General features: G+C 38.7%; 1 protein-coding gene and 1 pseudogene across 1 annotated transcript; both read right to left on the bottom strand.

Annotated features, from left to right (window-relative positions):
• Positions 1 to 7798: 7798 nt before the first annotated feature.
• On the bottom strand, positions 7799 to 8761 carry LOC118910123 (olfactory receptor 7A10-like). The gene has a single exon (XM_036880972.2). It carries the CDS (start codon positions 8735 to 8737, stop codon positions 7799 to 7801), a length of 939 nt encoding a protein of 312 aa, XP_036736867.2. The 5' UTR covers positions 8738 to 8761.
• Positions 8762 to 14764: 6003 nt separating this feature from the next.
• Positions 14765 to 16713, bottom strand: LOC118920080 (olfactory receptor-like protein OLF4; annotated as a pseudogene).
• Positions 16714 to 17349: the final 636 nt, after the last annotated feature.

Here is a 17349-nt window from a genome sequence, read left to right as displayed (position 1 = left end):
GTACTAGGCCACAAAAAGAGCCTCAGTAAGTTCCAAAAGATTGAAATCCTACCAACCAACTTTTCAGGCCACAAAGGTATAAAACTAGAAATAAATTGTACAAAGAAAACAAAAAGGCCCACAAAGATATGGAGACTTAAAAACATGCTCCTAAATAATCAATGGATCAATGACCAAATTAAAATGGAGATCCAGCAATATATGGAAACAAATGACAACAACAATACAAAGCCCCAACTTCTGTGGGACACAGCTAAAGCAGTCTTAAGAAGAAAGTATATAGCAATCCAGGCATATTTATAGAAGGAAGAACAATCTGAAATGGAAGTCTAATGTCACAATTATCAAAACTGGAAAAAGAAGAAAAAATGAGGCCTAAGGTCAGCATAAGGAGGGACAAATAAAGACCTCAGAAGCAATAAATAAAATTGAGAAGAGTAAAACACTAGAAAAAATCAATGAAACCAAGAGCTGGTTCTTTGAGAAAATAAACAAAATAGATAAGCCTCTAGCCAGACTTATTAAGAGAAAAAGAGAATCAAGACACATCAACAGAACCAGAAAAGAGAAAGGAAAAATCATGACGGACCCCACAGAAATACAAAGAATTATTAGAGAGTACTATGAAAACCTATATGCTAACAAGCTGGAAAACCTAGGAAAAATGGACAACTTCCTAGAAAAATACAACCTTCCAAGACTGACCCACAAAGAAACAGAAAATCTAAACAGACCAATAACCAGCAACAAAATTGAAGTGGTAACCAAAAAACTACCCAAGAACAAAACTCCTGGTCCATATGGATATACCTCGGAATTTTATCAGACATACAGAGAAGACATAATACCCATTCTCCTTAAAGTTTTCCAAAGAATCAAATAGGAGGGAACACTTCCAAACTCATTCTATTAAGCCAAAATCATCCTAATTCCAAAACCAGGCAAGACCCTACCAGAAAAGAAAACTACAGACCAATATCCCTGATGAACATAGATGCAAAAATAAGAAAAAAGGAAAACTGAAGGAACAAAACAGCAGCAGAAAGACAGAACCAAAGAATGGACTAATAGTTACCAAAGGGAAAGGGACTGGGGAGGATGGGTGGGAAGAAAGGGACAAGGGTGAGGTCAAAGAAAGGGGGTATCAGAATTAACATGTAGAGTGTGGAGGGGGCATGGGGAGGGCTGTGCAACACAGAGAAGATAAGTAGGGGTTTTACAGCATCTTACTATGCTGATGAACAGTGACTGTGAAGAGGTATGTTGGGGGGAATTGGTGAAGGGGGGGCTAGTAAACATAATGTTGTTCATGTACTTGTAGATTAATGTTACCAAAATAAAATAATAAAATTATTTTTTTAAATGAATTCAAAAATACATCAAAAGGATCATACACCATGACCAAGTGGGATTCATCCCAGGGATGCAAGGATGGTACAACATTAAAAAATCCATCAACATCATCCACCACATCAACAAAGAGAAGGACAAAAACCACATGATCATCTCCATAGATGCTGAAAAAGCATTTGACAAAATTCAACATCCATTCATGATAAAAACTCTCAACAAAATGGGTATAGAAGGCAAGTACCTCAACATAATAAAGGCCATATATGATAAACCCACAGCTAACATCATATTGAACAGCGTGAGGCTGAAAAGTTTTCCTCTGAGACCAGGAACAAGACAGGGATGCCCACTCTCCCCACTGTTATTCAACATAGTACTGGAGGTCGTAGCCATGGCAATCAGACAAAACAAAGAAATACGAGGAATCCAGATTAGTAAAGAAGAAGTTAAACTGTCACTATTTGCAGATGACATGTTATTTTACATAAAAAACCCTAAAGACTCCACTCAAAAACAACTAGAACTAATATTGGAATACAGCAAAGTTGCAGGATACAAAATTAACACACAGAAATCTGTGGCTTTCCTATACACTAACAATGAACTAATAGAAAGAGAAATCAGGAAAACAATTCCATTCATAATAGCATTAAAAAGAATAAAATACCTAGGAATAAACCTAACCTAGGAAGTGAAAGACCTATACCCTGAAAACTACAAGACATTCTTAAGAGAAATTAAAGAGGACACTAACAAATGGAAACTCATCCCAAGCTCCTGGCTAGAAAGAATTAATATCATCAAAATGACCATCCTGCCCAAAGCAATATACAGATTCGATGCAATCCCTATCAAATTACCAACAGCATTCTTCAATGAACTGGAACAAATAGTGCAAAGATTCATATGGAACCACGAAAGACCCCGAATATCCAAAGCAATCCTGAGAAGGAAGAATAAAGTGGGGGTATTTCACTCCCCAACTTCAAGCTCTACTACAAAGCCACAGTAATCAAGACAATTTGGTACTGGCACAAGAACAGAGCCACAGACCAGTAGAACAGAATAGAGACTCCAAACATGTAAGAGAATGAAACCGGATCACTGTCTAACCCCATACCAAAAGTAAATTCAAAATGGATCAAAGATCTGAATGCAAGTCATGAAACCATAAAACTCTTAGAAAAAAACATAGGAAAAAATCTCATGGACATAAACATGAGTGACTTCTTCATGAACATATCTCCCCGGGCAAGGGAAACAAAAGCAAAAATGAACAGGTGGGACTATATCAAGCTGAAAAGATTCTGTACAGCAAAGGACACCATCAATAGAACAAAAAGTTATCCTACAGTATGGGAGAATATATTCATAAATGACAGATCCAGTAAAGGGTTGACATCCAAAATATGTAAAGAGCACACACACCTCAACAAACAAAAAGCAAATAATCCAATTCAAAAATGAGCAGAGGAGCTGAATAGACAGTTTTCTAAAGAAATTCATATGGCCAACAGACACATGAAAAGATGCTCCACATCACTAGTCATTAGAGAAATGCCAATTAAAACCACAATGAGATATCACCTCACACCAGTCAGGATGGCTACCATCCAAAAGACAAACAACAACAAATGTTTGCGAGGTTATGGAGAAAGGGGAGCCCTCCTACCCTGTTTTTGGGAATGTAAATTAGTTCAACCATTGTGGAAAGCATTATGGAGGTTCCTCAAAATGCTTAAAATAGAAATACCATTTGACCCAGGAATTCCACTTAGCTTTCTCTCTCAGTCTTTCTCTTCCTTTCACTTTTCCCTGTCAACAATAATAGAAATGACTTTTTAATCTATGCAACAACAGACACACATCTCAAAAAAATGATGCTGAGTGACAGAAGCCAGATAATGATGACTAAATAGACAGTTCTAGAAAATGAAAGTTCATCTATAGTAATCTAAAAGAGACCCAGGGTCACCTGAGAATGAGGATGTGTTTGCTGACAGCAGGGAAGGAGGAACTGCAAAGAGGCATGAGGACAATGTTGGGGCAATGGACACTACTTATCTTGACATTGGTGGTGTTTCAAGATGTTATCATCAACATATAATAGATTCTTCCTTTGAAATTTATGTGGTTGTTTGTATGTCAGTTAGAACTCAATTAAGCTAGAGGTTATGTGGGACAAGGAGAGAAGACATGAAGGGGATGTCAGATAAAATGCTATAAAACCATCGTTAAGGGGAGAGAGGACAAGAGAAAGAGATGACAAGGAAAAGGAAAAGGAAGAGAAAGACTGAGAGAGAAAGCTAAGTAGAAGAAAGTATATGAGAGACTTGGGAAGTGTTATGTCCTCTGGCTTTGGCCAACCCAGTATCCTCCATGCTTGGGTGTTCCATTCTGATGCTCTTATCTGGTCCTCAGAGGTCACCATCTTCCTGTGGAAGAAGGAGGCAGGTTATAATTTTCAGCCATGATGTGTGGGCTATTACTTGCCAAATCCAGATCCAAAAAAGCTGCAGTGACCTGCTCTACCTAAAGCACACTTGGCCCAGCCATAGTCCCAGTGAGCTTGGCTGGAACAGAAAAAAACTGCACTGGTCAGGACCAGACTCTGGTTCCTCTTGCCTTGGCCCTGCATGGTTCACTGGAGGCCAAGGGTAAAATTTCCCTCCCTCATTTAGCCTTGGAGGTAAGGGGGACATCTTGGTTGTGGATGCACACTGTTCATCCCTCAGGGACACGGGAGTTTGTGAAACAGGCAGCAACATTGCCATTGCCTACAATAAACCCCCCATCTCCTGTGCATTGAAGTCTAGGTGTTGTTTCCAGTTTTTATGGTTACTTGCAGTTCAACCTACCTCTATGGCTCCTCTCCCCAGTCCCACATTCTTCAAGATAGAAAGAGGCCAAAAAGGAATGATTGTGTCAGAAATAACTGAAACCAACCTCTGGACTTCAAGGACAAATGACTATCTATATGGGAAGCCTGAGTCCCAGAGTAATACCAAGGCTCTACAAAGATAATATGTGCCTTGGATGGAATGATTGGTGAAACTCAGTGAACAAAATCTGCCAAAGAAGGTGGGCAATATTTTTTTGAGGTTTATCTTCACTGAATCCACCTGGAAATTTTGAACAAATTCTCCCCAAGAAGCATCCCAAAGTACCCCCTGGTAGGAGGCAACCTGGGCTGGCCTACTCTGGGTTTACTGCAGATTGACACAGCTGAAGATAACCAAATGCTGAGAACCAATATCACAACAGTGCATTACAGTCAGATCTTGGTGTGAGCTTCACATCCTTGCCTTAAACAGCCATTCTCTTAGAATGCCTTCTATGAAGATCACAATCATGATAACAAGAGCTAAACAGTTTCTTACTGATTATCTGCTAAACCACATGGTTGGCAAGCTCTGCATGAACTTTCTCAGTTGCAGTCACCATTCTTTTATTCCCATTTCAGAGCTGATTCTCTGGAGGCTCAGAAATATTAGTTTTACAACGAAGGAAGATGTGACTAAGAACCTGAATTAGATATCTGGCCAGACTATCTGTCAAGGAAACCTGGAGACCTACTCTCTGAAATACAGACACAACATTGACCTCCCTGAGGGCTCCAGTGAAAGAACCAGTGAAGATTAACATCTACAAGGGAAATGTGAACACAGGAATATATGAGTGGAGTCATGAAGCAGAGAAAAATATCTGTATCTAAATTAGTGTTAGGTTTCAAACAAGACAGCAAAACACATTCTAACTTCAATTCCAGATGATAGCTATGTAGAACAAAAGAAGTAAATTCAACTGAACAATAACTTTTGTCAAGATACTAATGCTACAGATATAAATACTACATATATTTTAATAGCAAAAAAATTACTTGAATGAAGTCCTCAATAGAAGTGTTTAGACAAGTGAGAGTAAAGAATGCCTAGAGCTCAGCCTAGGTTCTTCAGAACCTTATTTATTGAAATTTAAGTGCAGGAGGACAAGCTTGCACAGTCAGAGGGGACATGTCTTCATCTGGCAAGTTACTTAGTGTCTCTTTTCTTCCAAATCACATGACATCAGCACAGAAGGAACACACAGGGACTCTGCTTACATAATTGCAATGGAGAAATTGAAAGGGGAGACAAAGCAGAAACCACCGTCGAGAGTGACCTAACGTAAAGGACAACTACTTTCAGCAGATTTCCTGAAAATCACTGCACTGTCATGGGAAATATATTTTGCTTCCTCATAGTCTACCCAAGAGAAGACCCCTTTTCTTCTCCCCTACTACTGAGAGTAGATATTCTAACCAAAACTCCAGCATTGTGGTTTGCCAGAGAACTGCAATATTTTTTAATCATCCACCTGTTCTGGACACAATCATTGGTCTACAAGCAGGTCCTTCATTTCAGCTGGCTATGATGGAGGCCTTTCTTTTTTTATAACTGGTGGCATATGAGATCAAGTCTCTGTCATTCACTGGCTATGGACATTTTTGGGGACTTTAACCCCCATGGCGCTTGTGCAGGGGCAGCTTGAATTCAGCCATGTGGAAGATGTGTGTTTTAGGAACAGAAGCCAGTCTACAAGGAACATAAATGAAGGGTGAATGCAGTCCTGATGACCAGCAATGTCCAGGATCATGTTACTAATGAGGGACAGCTTCATGAGCCCTTATTATAGATTGCATCCTTGATACAATAAAGGACATGTTTTGCAAAGGTACTATCTCCTTGTGAGCTCAGGCACTTGACATGCATCTGTGCACTGTATGAACCCTTAGGCTCTGTGCTTGAGAGAACAGCTGTGCCCACTGGAGATTAAGAAGAGTCTGAGAAGGGAGGCTCACTGCACTTCTGGTCTGGGAGGTGCTCCCTGAAGGGGGTTTGTTTGGAACTGAGGACAGGTGGCAGGGAATGAGATCAGGACAGGAGGTGGATGTGTGTGGTTTGCTCAAGAATGATGGTTTACTTTGGAAATTGCTGTCTTGGATCTGGGGTTGCCATTAACTCTAACAAGGCAATGAACCTGTGGGATGACATGACTTATCTTAAACTGCTGAATTCTACTGATTCCATTTTAGTCATTGAAGTGTTGAGGAAGTCGGAGAATGAACTCTCCTGCCATTGCAGGAGAAACAGCCCTATGACCAAGGGCCTCTCCTTGACCAGATGGTCTCCTTTAGCCATGCCCACTGCATGTTGGGATGCAGAGTATGAGCCAATGATGGGGCTCAGGGTATGAGTAAATGCAGCCTAATCCAGAATGGTGTTTCTTAATGAAAAAATGTTTTCACATCCAGTTCTGCAAGGATTTTTCAGAGAACATAAGTACAAAAGCTCCAAAATGTGAATGCGTTAGAGTGTCTGAGGAGTCATAAGGAGCCTAGAGAGGCTGGAGTCCGCTGAAGGAGGAGAAAGACCAGATATAATGGGGCCAACTGGATGCGCTATCCAGACCTCATCAGACCCAGAGTGTTGCATGGTTAAGAAAAAATTTGGACGGGAGTGGATTTCATTTAGAAGAAGGTGTCATATATGTAGGCATCACCACATATTTTAAAGTAGAAATAGGAAGGTAAGTCAATGAAAAAGCATACACATGCAAGTGATCCTTCACCCACTGAATATACCCTCTTATGCATAGACACCACGATCCTTATGTGAATGAGTAGATACACAGCTTGGAAAAGAAATAACCTGTAAACGATTAAAGTATAACTTTAAATTTTGCTTCATCATATTTTAAATCTTATCTGATCTTAAGCCATAAAATCAAACTTCTCAATGAAGTTGTGTGTCCATGTAGACTCCAAGATCAGAAAAATATGATAATTTTAGACAGTGACTGTGACAGGCATTGTTGAAAAGCTGAAAGAGAACAGGTCTTAATGAAGAAAAAAACACAGTGGCCAGGGATAAAGTACACTAGTGTGTTAAATTCTAGATTATTAGGAAGAAGAGTTAAGATAGAGACAAACAAAGGAATTCCAGGCATATAAGTGAATGCAGAGGTTTCAGATTAACCTTCATGATAAAATGATATAAACTACCTTGGTCATCACATGTTTTTCCATTGTAATAAAATGTATGGTGATTCTTTTGGAAAAATAAAATAAAAATTATTTGGTATATTTCATTTTAGAAAAATTACTTTAAAAATATTTGTTTCTGCATGAGAAAAATGTAAATTACCAAAAAATTCAGATGCATAGTTGGAAATAAATTTGGGAAAGTAAGAAAATAACAAAGGGAAAATGTGTTGTATATTAGAGAGGACAGAAAGCTGATAAACTGAGTTACATAAATTGAGTAGAGGCATTGAGGTCAAAGAAATGGAAATTCCAGGAAATAAATAGAACAATACTGATTCCATTTGTCTGGTCAGATAATCACACTTTCAGACACAGAGGCTTTGACCTCAGCAATCACAGACACTACTTCAGTCCTAGGGTCTATTGGCCCTCAGTTGACATCACAAAGAATCGTTTCAAAGCCTGCTTTATGTCCTTGTTCCTCAGACTGTAGATAAAGGGGTTCAGCATGGGTGTGACCACAGTGTACATCACTGAGGCTGCTGCACCTGAGTGTGAGCTCTGGGTAGCAGCTGAGCTAAGGTACACTCCTAGGCCTGTGCAATAAAATAAGGAGACAATGGAGAGGTGAGATGCACAGGTGGAAAAAGCTTTATACTTGCCCTGAGCTGATGAGATTCCATGTATGGAAGAAACTATCTTAGAGTAAGAATAAAGGATCCCAACAAGGGGACCACCACCCAGCAACCCAGATAAAAAGTATATCACTATGTCATTGATAAATGAGTCTGAACAGGCCAGTTGGAGTATCTGACTGAGTTCACAGAAAAAGTGGGGAATTTCCAAGTTATCACAGAAGGGCAGACTCAACACCATTAAGCTTTGTAACAATGAATACAGGACACTCAGAATCCAGGACACCAGGACCAGCAGTCCACAGAGCCGGGTGTTCATGATGACTGTGTAGTGCAGGGGGTGGCAGATGGCCACATATCGGTCATAGGCCATCACGGTCAGGAGGAAGTCATCCATTCCTACAAAAAGTAGGAAAAAGTATATCTGGCTGATGCAGCCTGCATAGGTTATGGCTTTGCTCTGGGTCTGTATGTTCAGCAGCATCTTGGGGATGGTGGTGGAGGTGAAGCAGATGTCCACAAAGGACAGGTTGCAGAGGAAGAAGTACATGGGTGTGTGCAGGTGGTAGTCTGAGCTGACAGCCAGGATGGTGAACAGATTCCCAAACACAGTGATCAGGTACATGAAGAGGAAAAGCCCAAACAGCAGGGCCTGTAGCGCTGGTTCATCTGAAAGTCCCAGAAGAAGAAATCCTGAAATTCTTGTATCATTGCCTGGGTCCATATGCTGGAGTTGAGTACCAGAAAATAGAAAAAAGAAATGACAATTTTCACATCATCAAGGGTTAGTAACCTAGAATAAGTGGTAACATTTATTTTATAACCAATAAGTTCATTTCCATATTTGATGTATGGATGGCTCCCCTTTGGCCTCCCTAGTTCCTTCTCTATAGGAATTGCTTTTCCACTATCATCCTGTTTCTCAACATAATGTGCACTATTGATTTATTGAGGGTATCTTTCTTTAATCTGAGGAATAGATATTGAATACAAACCACATTCCAGGAACTGTCCAGAGTACAATATGCTGGAAAATAAAACTCCCTACAATCTAGTGCTGGAAAAGGAGTAATAAAATAAAAATAATCATGTCACCCATCGGATGGTACAGGTGCTATGAAAAGGAAAGTATGCAAAAAGGAGAGTTTAAATGGGTGTTATTTTTTACTGGGCATTCATAAATGACCTGCAACAAGGTGACAGGTTAACAGATGAATCAGAGAAGAATGATCAGGAGACACAAACTACCTGTGTGAGTGTGTGCCTGGCAGAGGGAATGGCCGGGGCAAAGATCCTGAGGAAGGTGGTTGTTTAAGAGAGTCAAAGGCTCAACAGAAGCCAGTGTGTTGAGGGGTTGGGCAAGGCAGAGAGAGATGAGAGATGCGGTCAGAGGATGATGAGGATGAGGGGGCCTCCTGGCTCCTGAGACTTCAAGGCCCAGGGAAGCCCTGTCTACACAAGCCTCCTATCCAGCTGTACAAAATTCTGCACATGTCACGCAATTCCATTCTTTTAACTGAATAACTTCTTCATATGATTTATACCTGAGTAAATTATGTCTTGCAAACATTTTCATTTTTTAAAATTATTTTTAAATTTATAATGAAGTATATTTGACATAAATATTATATTAGTATGAGGTGTACAACATAGTGATTTGACAGTTATACACATAACTAAATTGTCACCATGATAAGTGTAGTTACTATCTGTCACTATATAAAGTTATTACTGTATTCCCTATATTGTGCTTTTCATGTAAAGTGATGCAGCCACTATGGAAAGAAGTATGACGACTTCTCAAAATAAAATTAGAAATACCATATGACCCAGAAAGCCCACTTCTGGAAATGTACATAAAGAAAAAAATAATCACTAATTCAAAAAGGTATATGCAACTTCATGATCACTGCAGCATCATTTTCAAAGACCATGATGTGGAAGCAACCTAAGTGTCCATCAATAGATGAGTGGATAAAGATGTGGTGCATATACACAATGGAATATTATTTAGCCATTAAAAGAGAAGCCCTGCTATTTTCAGCAACACAGATGTACCTAGAGAGTATTATGCCCAGTGAAATATCAGACAAAAAGGCAAATACCATATGATTTCCTTTATATATGCAATATAAAAAACAAAACAAATGAACACAACAGAAATAGACACAAACTTAGAGAACAGACTTGTGGTTATCATAGGGTATGGAGGTGGGAGTATGAGTGAAGTGGTTAAAGGGGATGAAAAAGTAATAACTTCCAATTAGAAAATAAATTAGTCACATGGATAGAAGTATGGCACATGGAAAATAGTAATATTGCAATTTACTTGTATGTTGATGGATGGTAACTATATTTATTGTGGTTAGCATTTTGGATGTACATAAGTCTCTATTCACTACATCTGAAACCAGTAGACAGTTGTATATAAATTATACCACAATAAAACTTATTAATAAAGAAAGTAAATGGCTAACTAACCCACAAAATAGATGGCCTTATACAAAATGATATAATCATAATGTAATGCCAATTGACATATGCATTTTAACTTATTAAGTAGATATTTTTCAAGTGAACACCCATAATGGAGAAGATACTGTGAAGTCTATGCCTCACTCACTGCTGGTGCAGGGATGTATTTGCAAGCATTTTTTCCTTTCTGTATTTCTCATCAATATGGAAATAGTAAAAAATTCCTCATCATAAAAATAAAAACAAATGTCCTTGCCTCACTGTATACATCATGGCTAACAAACTATTTGACACACTGAATTAAAGGGACACTTGGGCTTGTGTTTTGCTATTAATTTAAAATGACACCTGACTTTGCTGAGTTCAATGTCCCCATCTCTTTCTTGCTTCCTGAATAATTACATCATTTTGTTAAACAAGCGAGCAGACAAGCACCAACCTCTCCATGCTGGGAACGAGGCTGCATTGACTCAGGTGACAGCCAATAGCTTTCCTGGCTTTCCTTCTCCCTGCCCCTTCCCTGCCGGCTCGGCTGGGCTCTCAGACTCACCTGGAAGAGCTCTCTGAGGAGGGTCTCCTGTGGAAGTCAGAATTCCTCCGTGGACGGCTGATGATGAAGACTGAAGCTTTGTCCTCAGATAAGACAGCAGGAAGGACCCAAGCTTTGGTGCTCCAACCAGACTCATAATTCCAAAAGCACAACCATGTCCCGTCCAGCCCAAGGTGGCACATGCCGAGGGACTGCTGCAGTGATGTATATACTTCTCTCTATGTCTGCTCATTAGTCACAGCTTCCATTGTTAGTCCTGCCTCTGAGTACATCATGCCCTGTGGGACACAGGTCTAGACCTAGTGGAAAATTTTCTGTCAATTTACTATTTCCATGACCATAGTAGAAGTCGAGTGAATCCTATTTTTTATTTCTCTTTGAATACTCCTGCTTTCCAGAGATCTAGACTTCCAGTACCTGATCACATCCATGAGTTAAAGTTTCTACAAAATTTAGACTGAGGTGCTATCTGGATTAGGTCCCTTGGGGATGAAGGTATTGACACATTGTAGGCCCACAACCCTTGATAGTTACAAGAAAGTTTATATTTCCCTCTTCAGGGATGGGGAAAAGTATTTTACACTGATGTAAAACCTTGGTCTCTAGAGTTCTTGACTCCAAGACACACTCACCAAATCAATAAGGATTTTCCTACATATGTGAGAAGTTGGTAATTGCCATTTAGTCCCACATTATGAAACTTTGTTGATTATAAGAGGTCTGTTTATGTATGTATACCATATAATGGGGCTTTTCAAAGGAGTGTGTTTCTTTTTGCAGCTAAACACCCGGAAGTGGAAATGATGAGTCAAATAAGGTAATTGTATTTTTAATTTTTTGAGGAAACTCCATGATGTTTTTCACAGTGTCTGAAACCAATTCACATTCTTATCAACAGTGCATGAGAGTTTCCTTTTCTCCTCATTCTTGCCAACTCTTGTTATTTTTTGTCCTTCTGAAACTAGCTGTTAAAATTGGTATGAGGTGATATCTCATTTTAGTTTTGCATTTCCCTGATGATATGTGATGTTGTGCATTTTTCCATGTGCCTGTATACCTTTGGAAAAAATCTCTATTCAGATCATCTGCACATTTTTTAATTGGATTGTTTATTCTTTTGGTGTTGAGTTGTATCAATTATTTACATATTTTGGATATTAGTAACTTATAAGATATATCTATCATTTGCACATATTTTCTCCCATTCATGATCCCCTGAATGTGAAAGAGAAAGGCGGAATAGTTACAAGGAGGTGGATATTTTAAGCTGCTATATCGGTGGCTGTGAAGATGCAGAAAAGGCCAGGAGCCGAGGAAAGCTTGTGGGTGCCAGAAACTCAAATAGGAAAAGAAATGGATTCTCTTCTGGAGTCTCCAGAATGAAACCATTTTTTAGACATCTGGATTTTAGTCCACTGAGACTCATTCCATGTTCTGTCCTCCAAAACATAAGAATATAAATTTGTTTCTTTAACACCCAGTCCAGTATGCTAATTTGTTATAGCAGCAACAGTCATACAATATACACATTTATCCAAAAAAATTTGGGGGAGAAAATTAAATCTTAGCCATTCACTTCATTCATTTTGCTTCCTTTGGGTAAAGGAATTTTGTATTGAAATCTAACCTTAGGTAGAAGAAAAAACATAAGGCCAATTAGGAGTTTTCCTACATTGGGTAGTACATTGAATTCCCATTGTTTCTTTGTGTCTAAATTTCTAGTCCCTTAATTTCATTGTAATTTAATGATTCATTATTTCAATTTCTATCCAACTGTGTCACAAATTTCTTTTCAACATAAAGTATTGGATTATTAAAGAGTCTGCATGTATCCATATATTTGTCTGTTTATTTGAAAGAAAATCATGTACAAATGCAAACACATGTACTCCTTCCCCATGAAAGAATACTTGGACTTAACAACATTTCCCAATATTTCATTTATGACTAACTACAAATGCATAAATTAAGTTTATATCTCACATCACCATCAGAAATAAGGAAATAAAGGCAGAGTAATTACATTCTTTAAAATTACATAACAAAGCAATTATAGATTTGGTGTACTGCCTTGTATCACATGTGAATGAACCCATACAGTATGTACTATTAATTTTGTTAGTTTCTTAATTCAGCAAATTTTACAATTTAAATGTGTAGCTATTTATATATCACTACAGTCTGAGAAATTATATATTTTTAAATTCTAGTGATGCCTGTCTCAAGGTAAGATTACAGGTAGCTGAGTCACACATTATCAGGTGTTGGAGATGTATCTTCTAACTAGGTAGAAAACAAAGTGTTATGTAGGGATATAAAACATAATTGGAATAAATCAAGGCCTTTCATACCTGATAAACTCATTTTTTAAACAAAATATTACCCTACATATGTTAAGTAAAAATAACTGAAATAAATTGGCTCAAAACAGAGTGTGTTACAACCTCCCACAGTATCATGGGACAAGCCTTGAAACAAAGCCTTTAACCCCTATCTATGGTAGACCTTCTGGGCAGTGAGTTGAATAAGAGAATAAAACAAGAAGACCAAATATAAAACAGTGTGTTTGTAGAGTAAATTCTTACCTTGTGTTTTGATTTTAAGATGTCAGACAATAAGCATTTGATTTCAGAGATATATGTTTCATAGATACCCAACTCATCAGACATATTTCCAGCAGTGGGCCACAGCTAGTGAGTAAGGACTCAGGCCACCCTCACCTTAAAACTCCCCTTTTAGGAAAACCTGAATTACTTGATAGCAGACCTCCTCAGTGACCCTGCTCTTCTCTTTTTCCAGCCCTAATTCCATTCTGATGTTTTAAATGTGCCAATAAAAAATAAATCCCTGAAACATTAGCCTCCTGCTCTTGGATCACAATATAGGCAGAGCCCCAAACATTGGTCCATGCTCTCTTTCTGTCCCTGTACTCAAGCCCTTCCTGTGTGGGCATTGGTGGTGCTGTATACCCTCCAGGATCTGTGAGTAATAAATCTGTTTCTTCCATCATGCCATGATTGTCATTGCAATTGTAGTAAGGGTCATGAGGGCTTGTCCAAAAATTTTGTCTTCAGACCAAGCAACAAGCAGTAGTCTGGACAAGAGCCCCAGGGATTCCCAGCCTATATAGCATCACCATCAATAGGCCGAGACTTTAGTGACACAATAATAACATCCACATTCGCAGTAACAGAACTGAAGGTATCAATGTAGAGAGAATGCTGGATACAGAGTTGTAAACTCTGCTTTCAGAATTTCCTCTGGAAGGGATGATATAATGGGAATTAGTAGCTAAGTATATATTTTTTGCTGTATGAGTATTTTGATTCAAATATTCTATTGATAAAACAAGAACAAATTCATTACAATTATGTATAGAAGATATTATACTTAAGTAATCCGTGCTGTCCACAAAATGTAGCACAATTTCCAGATATTTCTTATCAAAGTTTCTAAAAATCTTTATGAATGTAGGAAAAGGCACAGAGTGAACACTGTCTTTGTAACAGATGGAATAAAAGAGTAATACAGTGGTTACTTAAGCTGCATAGAGTATTTGAATTCCAACAAAAGGAAATTCCAGGGAATAAACAGAAGGAGCAAGTTCTATTTTTACAATCTGATTAAAGCATCACAATTTGATGCTGGGAGGCTGGAAGCCCTGAAATCACAGGCACGGGTTCGGCCCAGCACAGCTGGCCCTTTACTTCTTGCCATCCTAACAAATCATATAAAAGCTCCCTTTAAGTCTTTGTTCCTCAGACTGTAGATGAAGGGGTCCAGCACGTTTGTGACCATGGTGTATATCACTGAGACTGCTGCACTTGAGTGCGAACTGTGGGTAGCAGCAGAGCTAAGGTGCATGCCTAGGCTCGTACAAAAAAATAAGGAGACAATGAGGTGAGATGCACAAGTGGAAAATGGTTTACACTTGACCTGAGCTGATGAGATTCCATGCATGAAGGAAACTATCTTAGAGTAGGAGTAAAGGACCCCAGTGAAGAGAGCAGCAGCCAGCAGCACAGCTGCAAGATACATCATCTGGTTATTAAAGAAAGTGTCAGAACAAGCAAGTTGGAACATCTGATTGAATTCACAGAAAAAGTGGGGTATTTCTACATCTCTACAGAAGGAAAGCTACAAAACCATTAAGGTTTATAACACATAATGCAAGGAACTAGTGATCCAGGACATCAGAAACAAGAGTCCACAGAGACAGTGGTCAATGATGACTATGCAGTTCAGGGGGTGGCAGATGGCCACATAACATTCATATGTCATCACAAATAGGAGATAAGTGCCCAACCCTGAAAATATAATGAAATGGTACAACTGCGTGATGCACATTACATAGGCTATGACCTTTCTCTGGGTCTGGATGTTCAGCATCTTGGGGATGATGGTGGAGGTGAAGCAGATGTCCACAAAGGACAGGTTAGAGAGGAAGAAGTACATTGGTGTGTGCAGGTGGGAGTTTGAGTTGACAGCCAGGAGGATGAGCAAGTTCCCAATCACAGTAATGAGGTACATGGAGAAGAAAAGCCCAAATATGACGGACTACAATCCTGGCTTCCCTGAAAGTCTGAGAAGAATTTCTGAAATCCATTTGTCATTTCCTCATTCCTCATGTTGTCTGATTGACTGCCAGAAAAGAGAGAACAACATCATTCATTTTTACACACAAACTACTACTCACAAAGACTGCTACAATCTACATTTTTCTAGTAAGAAATTAATATCATACTTTGCATATGGGTCAGTGCCCTTGCAGAGACCCATCCCCCATTTCATCTCTGATTAAGCACTTTTATCCCACTACCAACATTCCCCCTAGATGTTATGCATATGAAGAAGATGTGTTGAGCGTCTTACATGCTCCAGCAACCATCTAAACCATGATTACAGGGTTCTGACAAACAAAAGCCCCTACAAGCCAATGATGGGGAAAAAACATAAGCAAATAAAATATTATGTAATATTTCAGATGGTGACATAAAATATTATGTAATATGTCACATGGTGACAAGTGGTATGAAGAAACAAAAGCAGGTTTAAAGGAGAGAGTGGATAGAAGTTTTATTTATTTTTGTTGGTGTTTAGAAAAGACTTGAAAACAAGGTGACATCTGAAAGAGACCTTAGGATGAGAGGTCAGGAATGCAAATTTTGGGGGAAGTGTGTGTCTGGCAGAGGTAATGTTTAATTCAAAGGCCCTGAGAACTATACTATTTCAGCTATTCAAGTCTAAAAAAGGAAGTAAGTATGGGAATGAGTAATTAGAGTGAGAGTGATTAAAGATGCAGTCAGACAGTTTCAAAGAAAGGGGTTATTTGCTCTTGGTTAAAATTGGAGACATAGGGATCCACTCTCCCAAACTACATACCTCTTCTACTTTATAAATCTGGTTTCAAAGGCTTCCTGTACATTGAAATAGATCCCCTCAATACCATCTGTTCTTTTTGTTCTAGCCACTGTAGTGTAAAGGTCACTTTGAATATATGAGCCCATATAACCTGCTCTGAGGACTGCTTTCACTACACAAGGTGTACATATGCATGCATGCACACACACAGACACACATTGCAGCCTGGGCTATGCTCTTACCATACTTTTCTCACCTCCAGCCCCTGTGATTAAGCTAAGATTGGATATAGTCAAGCTGGCCAGGTGAGTCATCATTCCCATAAAGGATGCAGAAATGGGACCAGAAATTTCAATTAATAGGCTTCCCATGGCCAAATAAAATTGAGGAACCAGATTGGTATGCTCATTTTTTGCCATGGATTTAAAGAAACATAAGAAAACTCTTCAATAAGCATAATGAGGGAAGTAGGGAAGGAAGGAGGGAGAAAGAAACAGAGAAACATGAAATGGGAAGAGTTGGAAAAAAAATGTCTGCTGGTGCAGGGGTCCCTGAGAAACTGCAAGAAGGAAAAATAATCCTTGGTTCTGGCAACACTCCAACTCTTATTATATCTAACTGTTCAGCAAAATATTAATGGAGCAAAAATAAATTTGGCCAGAAGACAAAGAATTGTTACCTTTAGGGTGTCAATCATGTTAAGATTGAACTTGCCAAAACAAAACAAATGCTGACAAAATAAACCAACATTTTGCCGAAGGAAATATACACAGTTCAACAAATGTTGGAAACATTATTTATGAGGCAATGGAAGATGTGTTTTCTGTGCCTATTCCATATTTATTTGACCAATTGCATTTTATTTTTTATTGAAGAATAGTTGATAAGCAATATATTGGTCTTACATTATCTCATAGGGGGTAAGGTTTTCTTACAAGGTATTTTATCTC

This window comes from Manis pentadactyla, chromosome 12 (genome assembly GCF_030020395.1).
Source record: "Manis pentadactyla isolate mManPen7 chromosome 12, mManPen7.hap1, whole genome shotgun sequence".
NCBI classification, from domain to species: domain Eukaryota; kingdom Metazoa; phylum Chordata; class Mammalia; order Pholidota; family Manidae; genus Manis; species Manis pentadactyla.
This window is presented reverse-complemented; position numbering and strand designations above follow the sequence as displayed.

Coding starts and splice junctions, on each gene's coding strand:
- LOC118910123 (XM_036880972.2), bottom strand. CDS start 8,737: ATGGACCCAGGCAATGATACAAGAATTTCAGGATTTCTTCTTCTGGGA.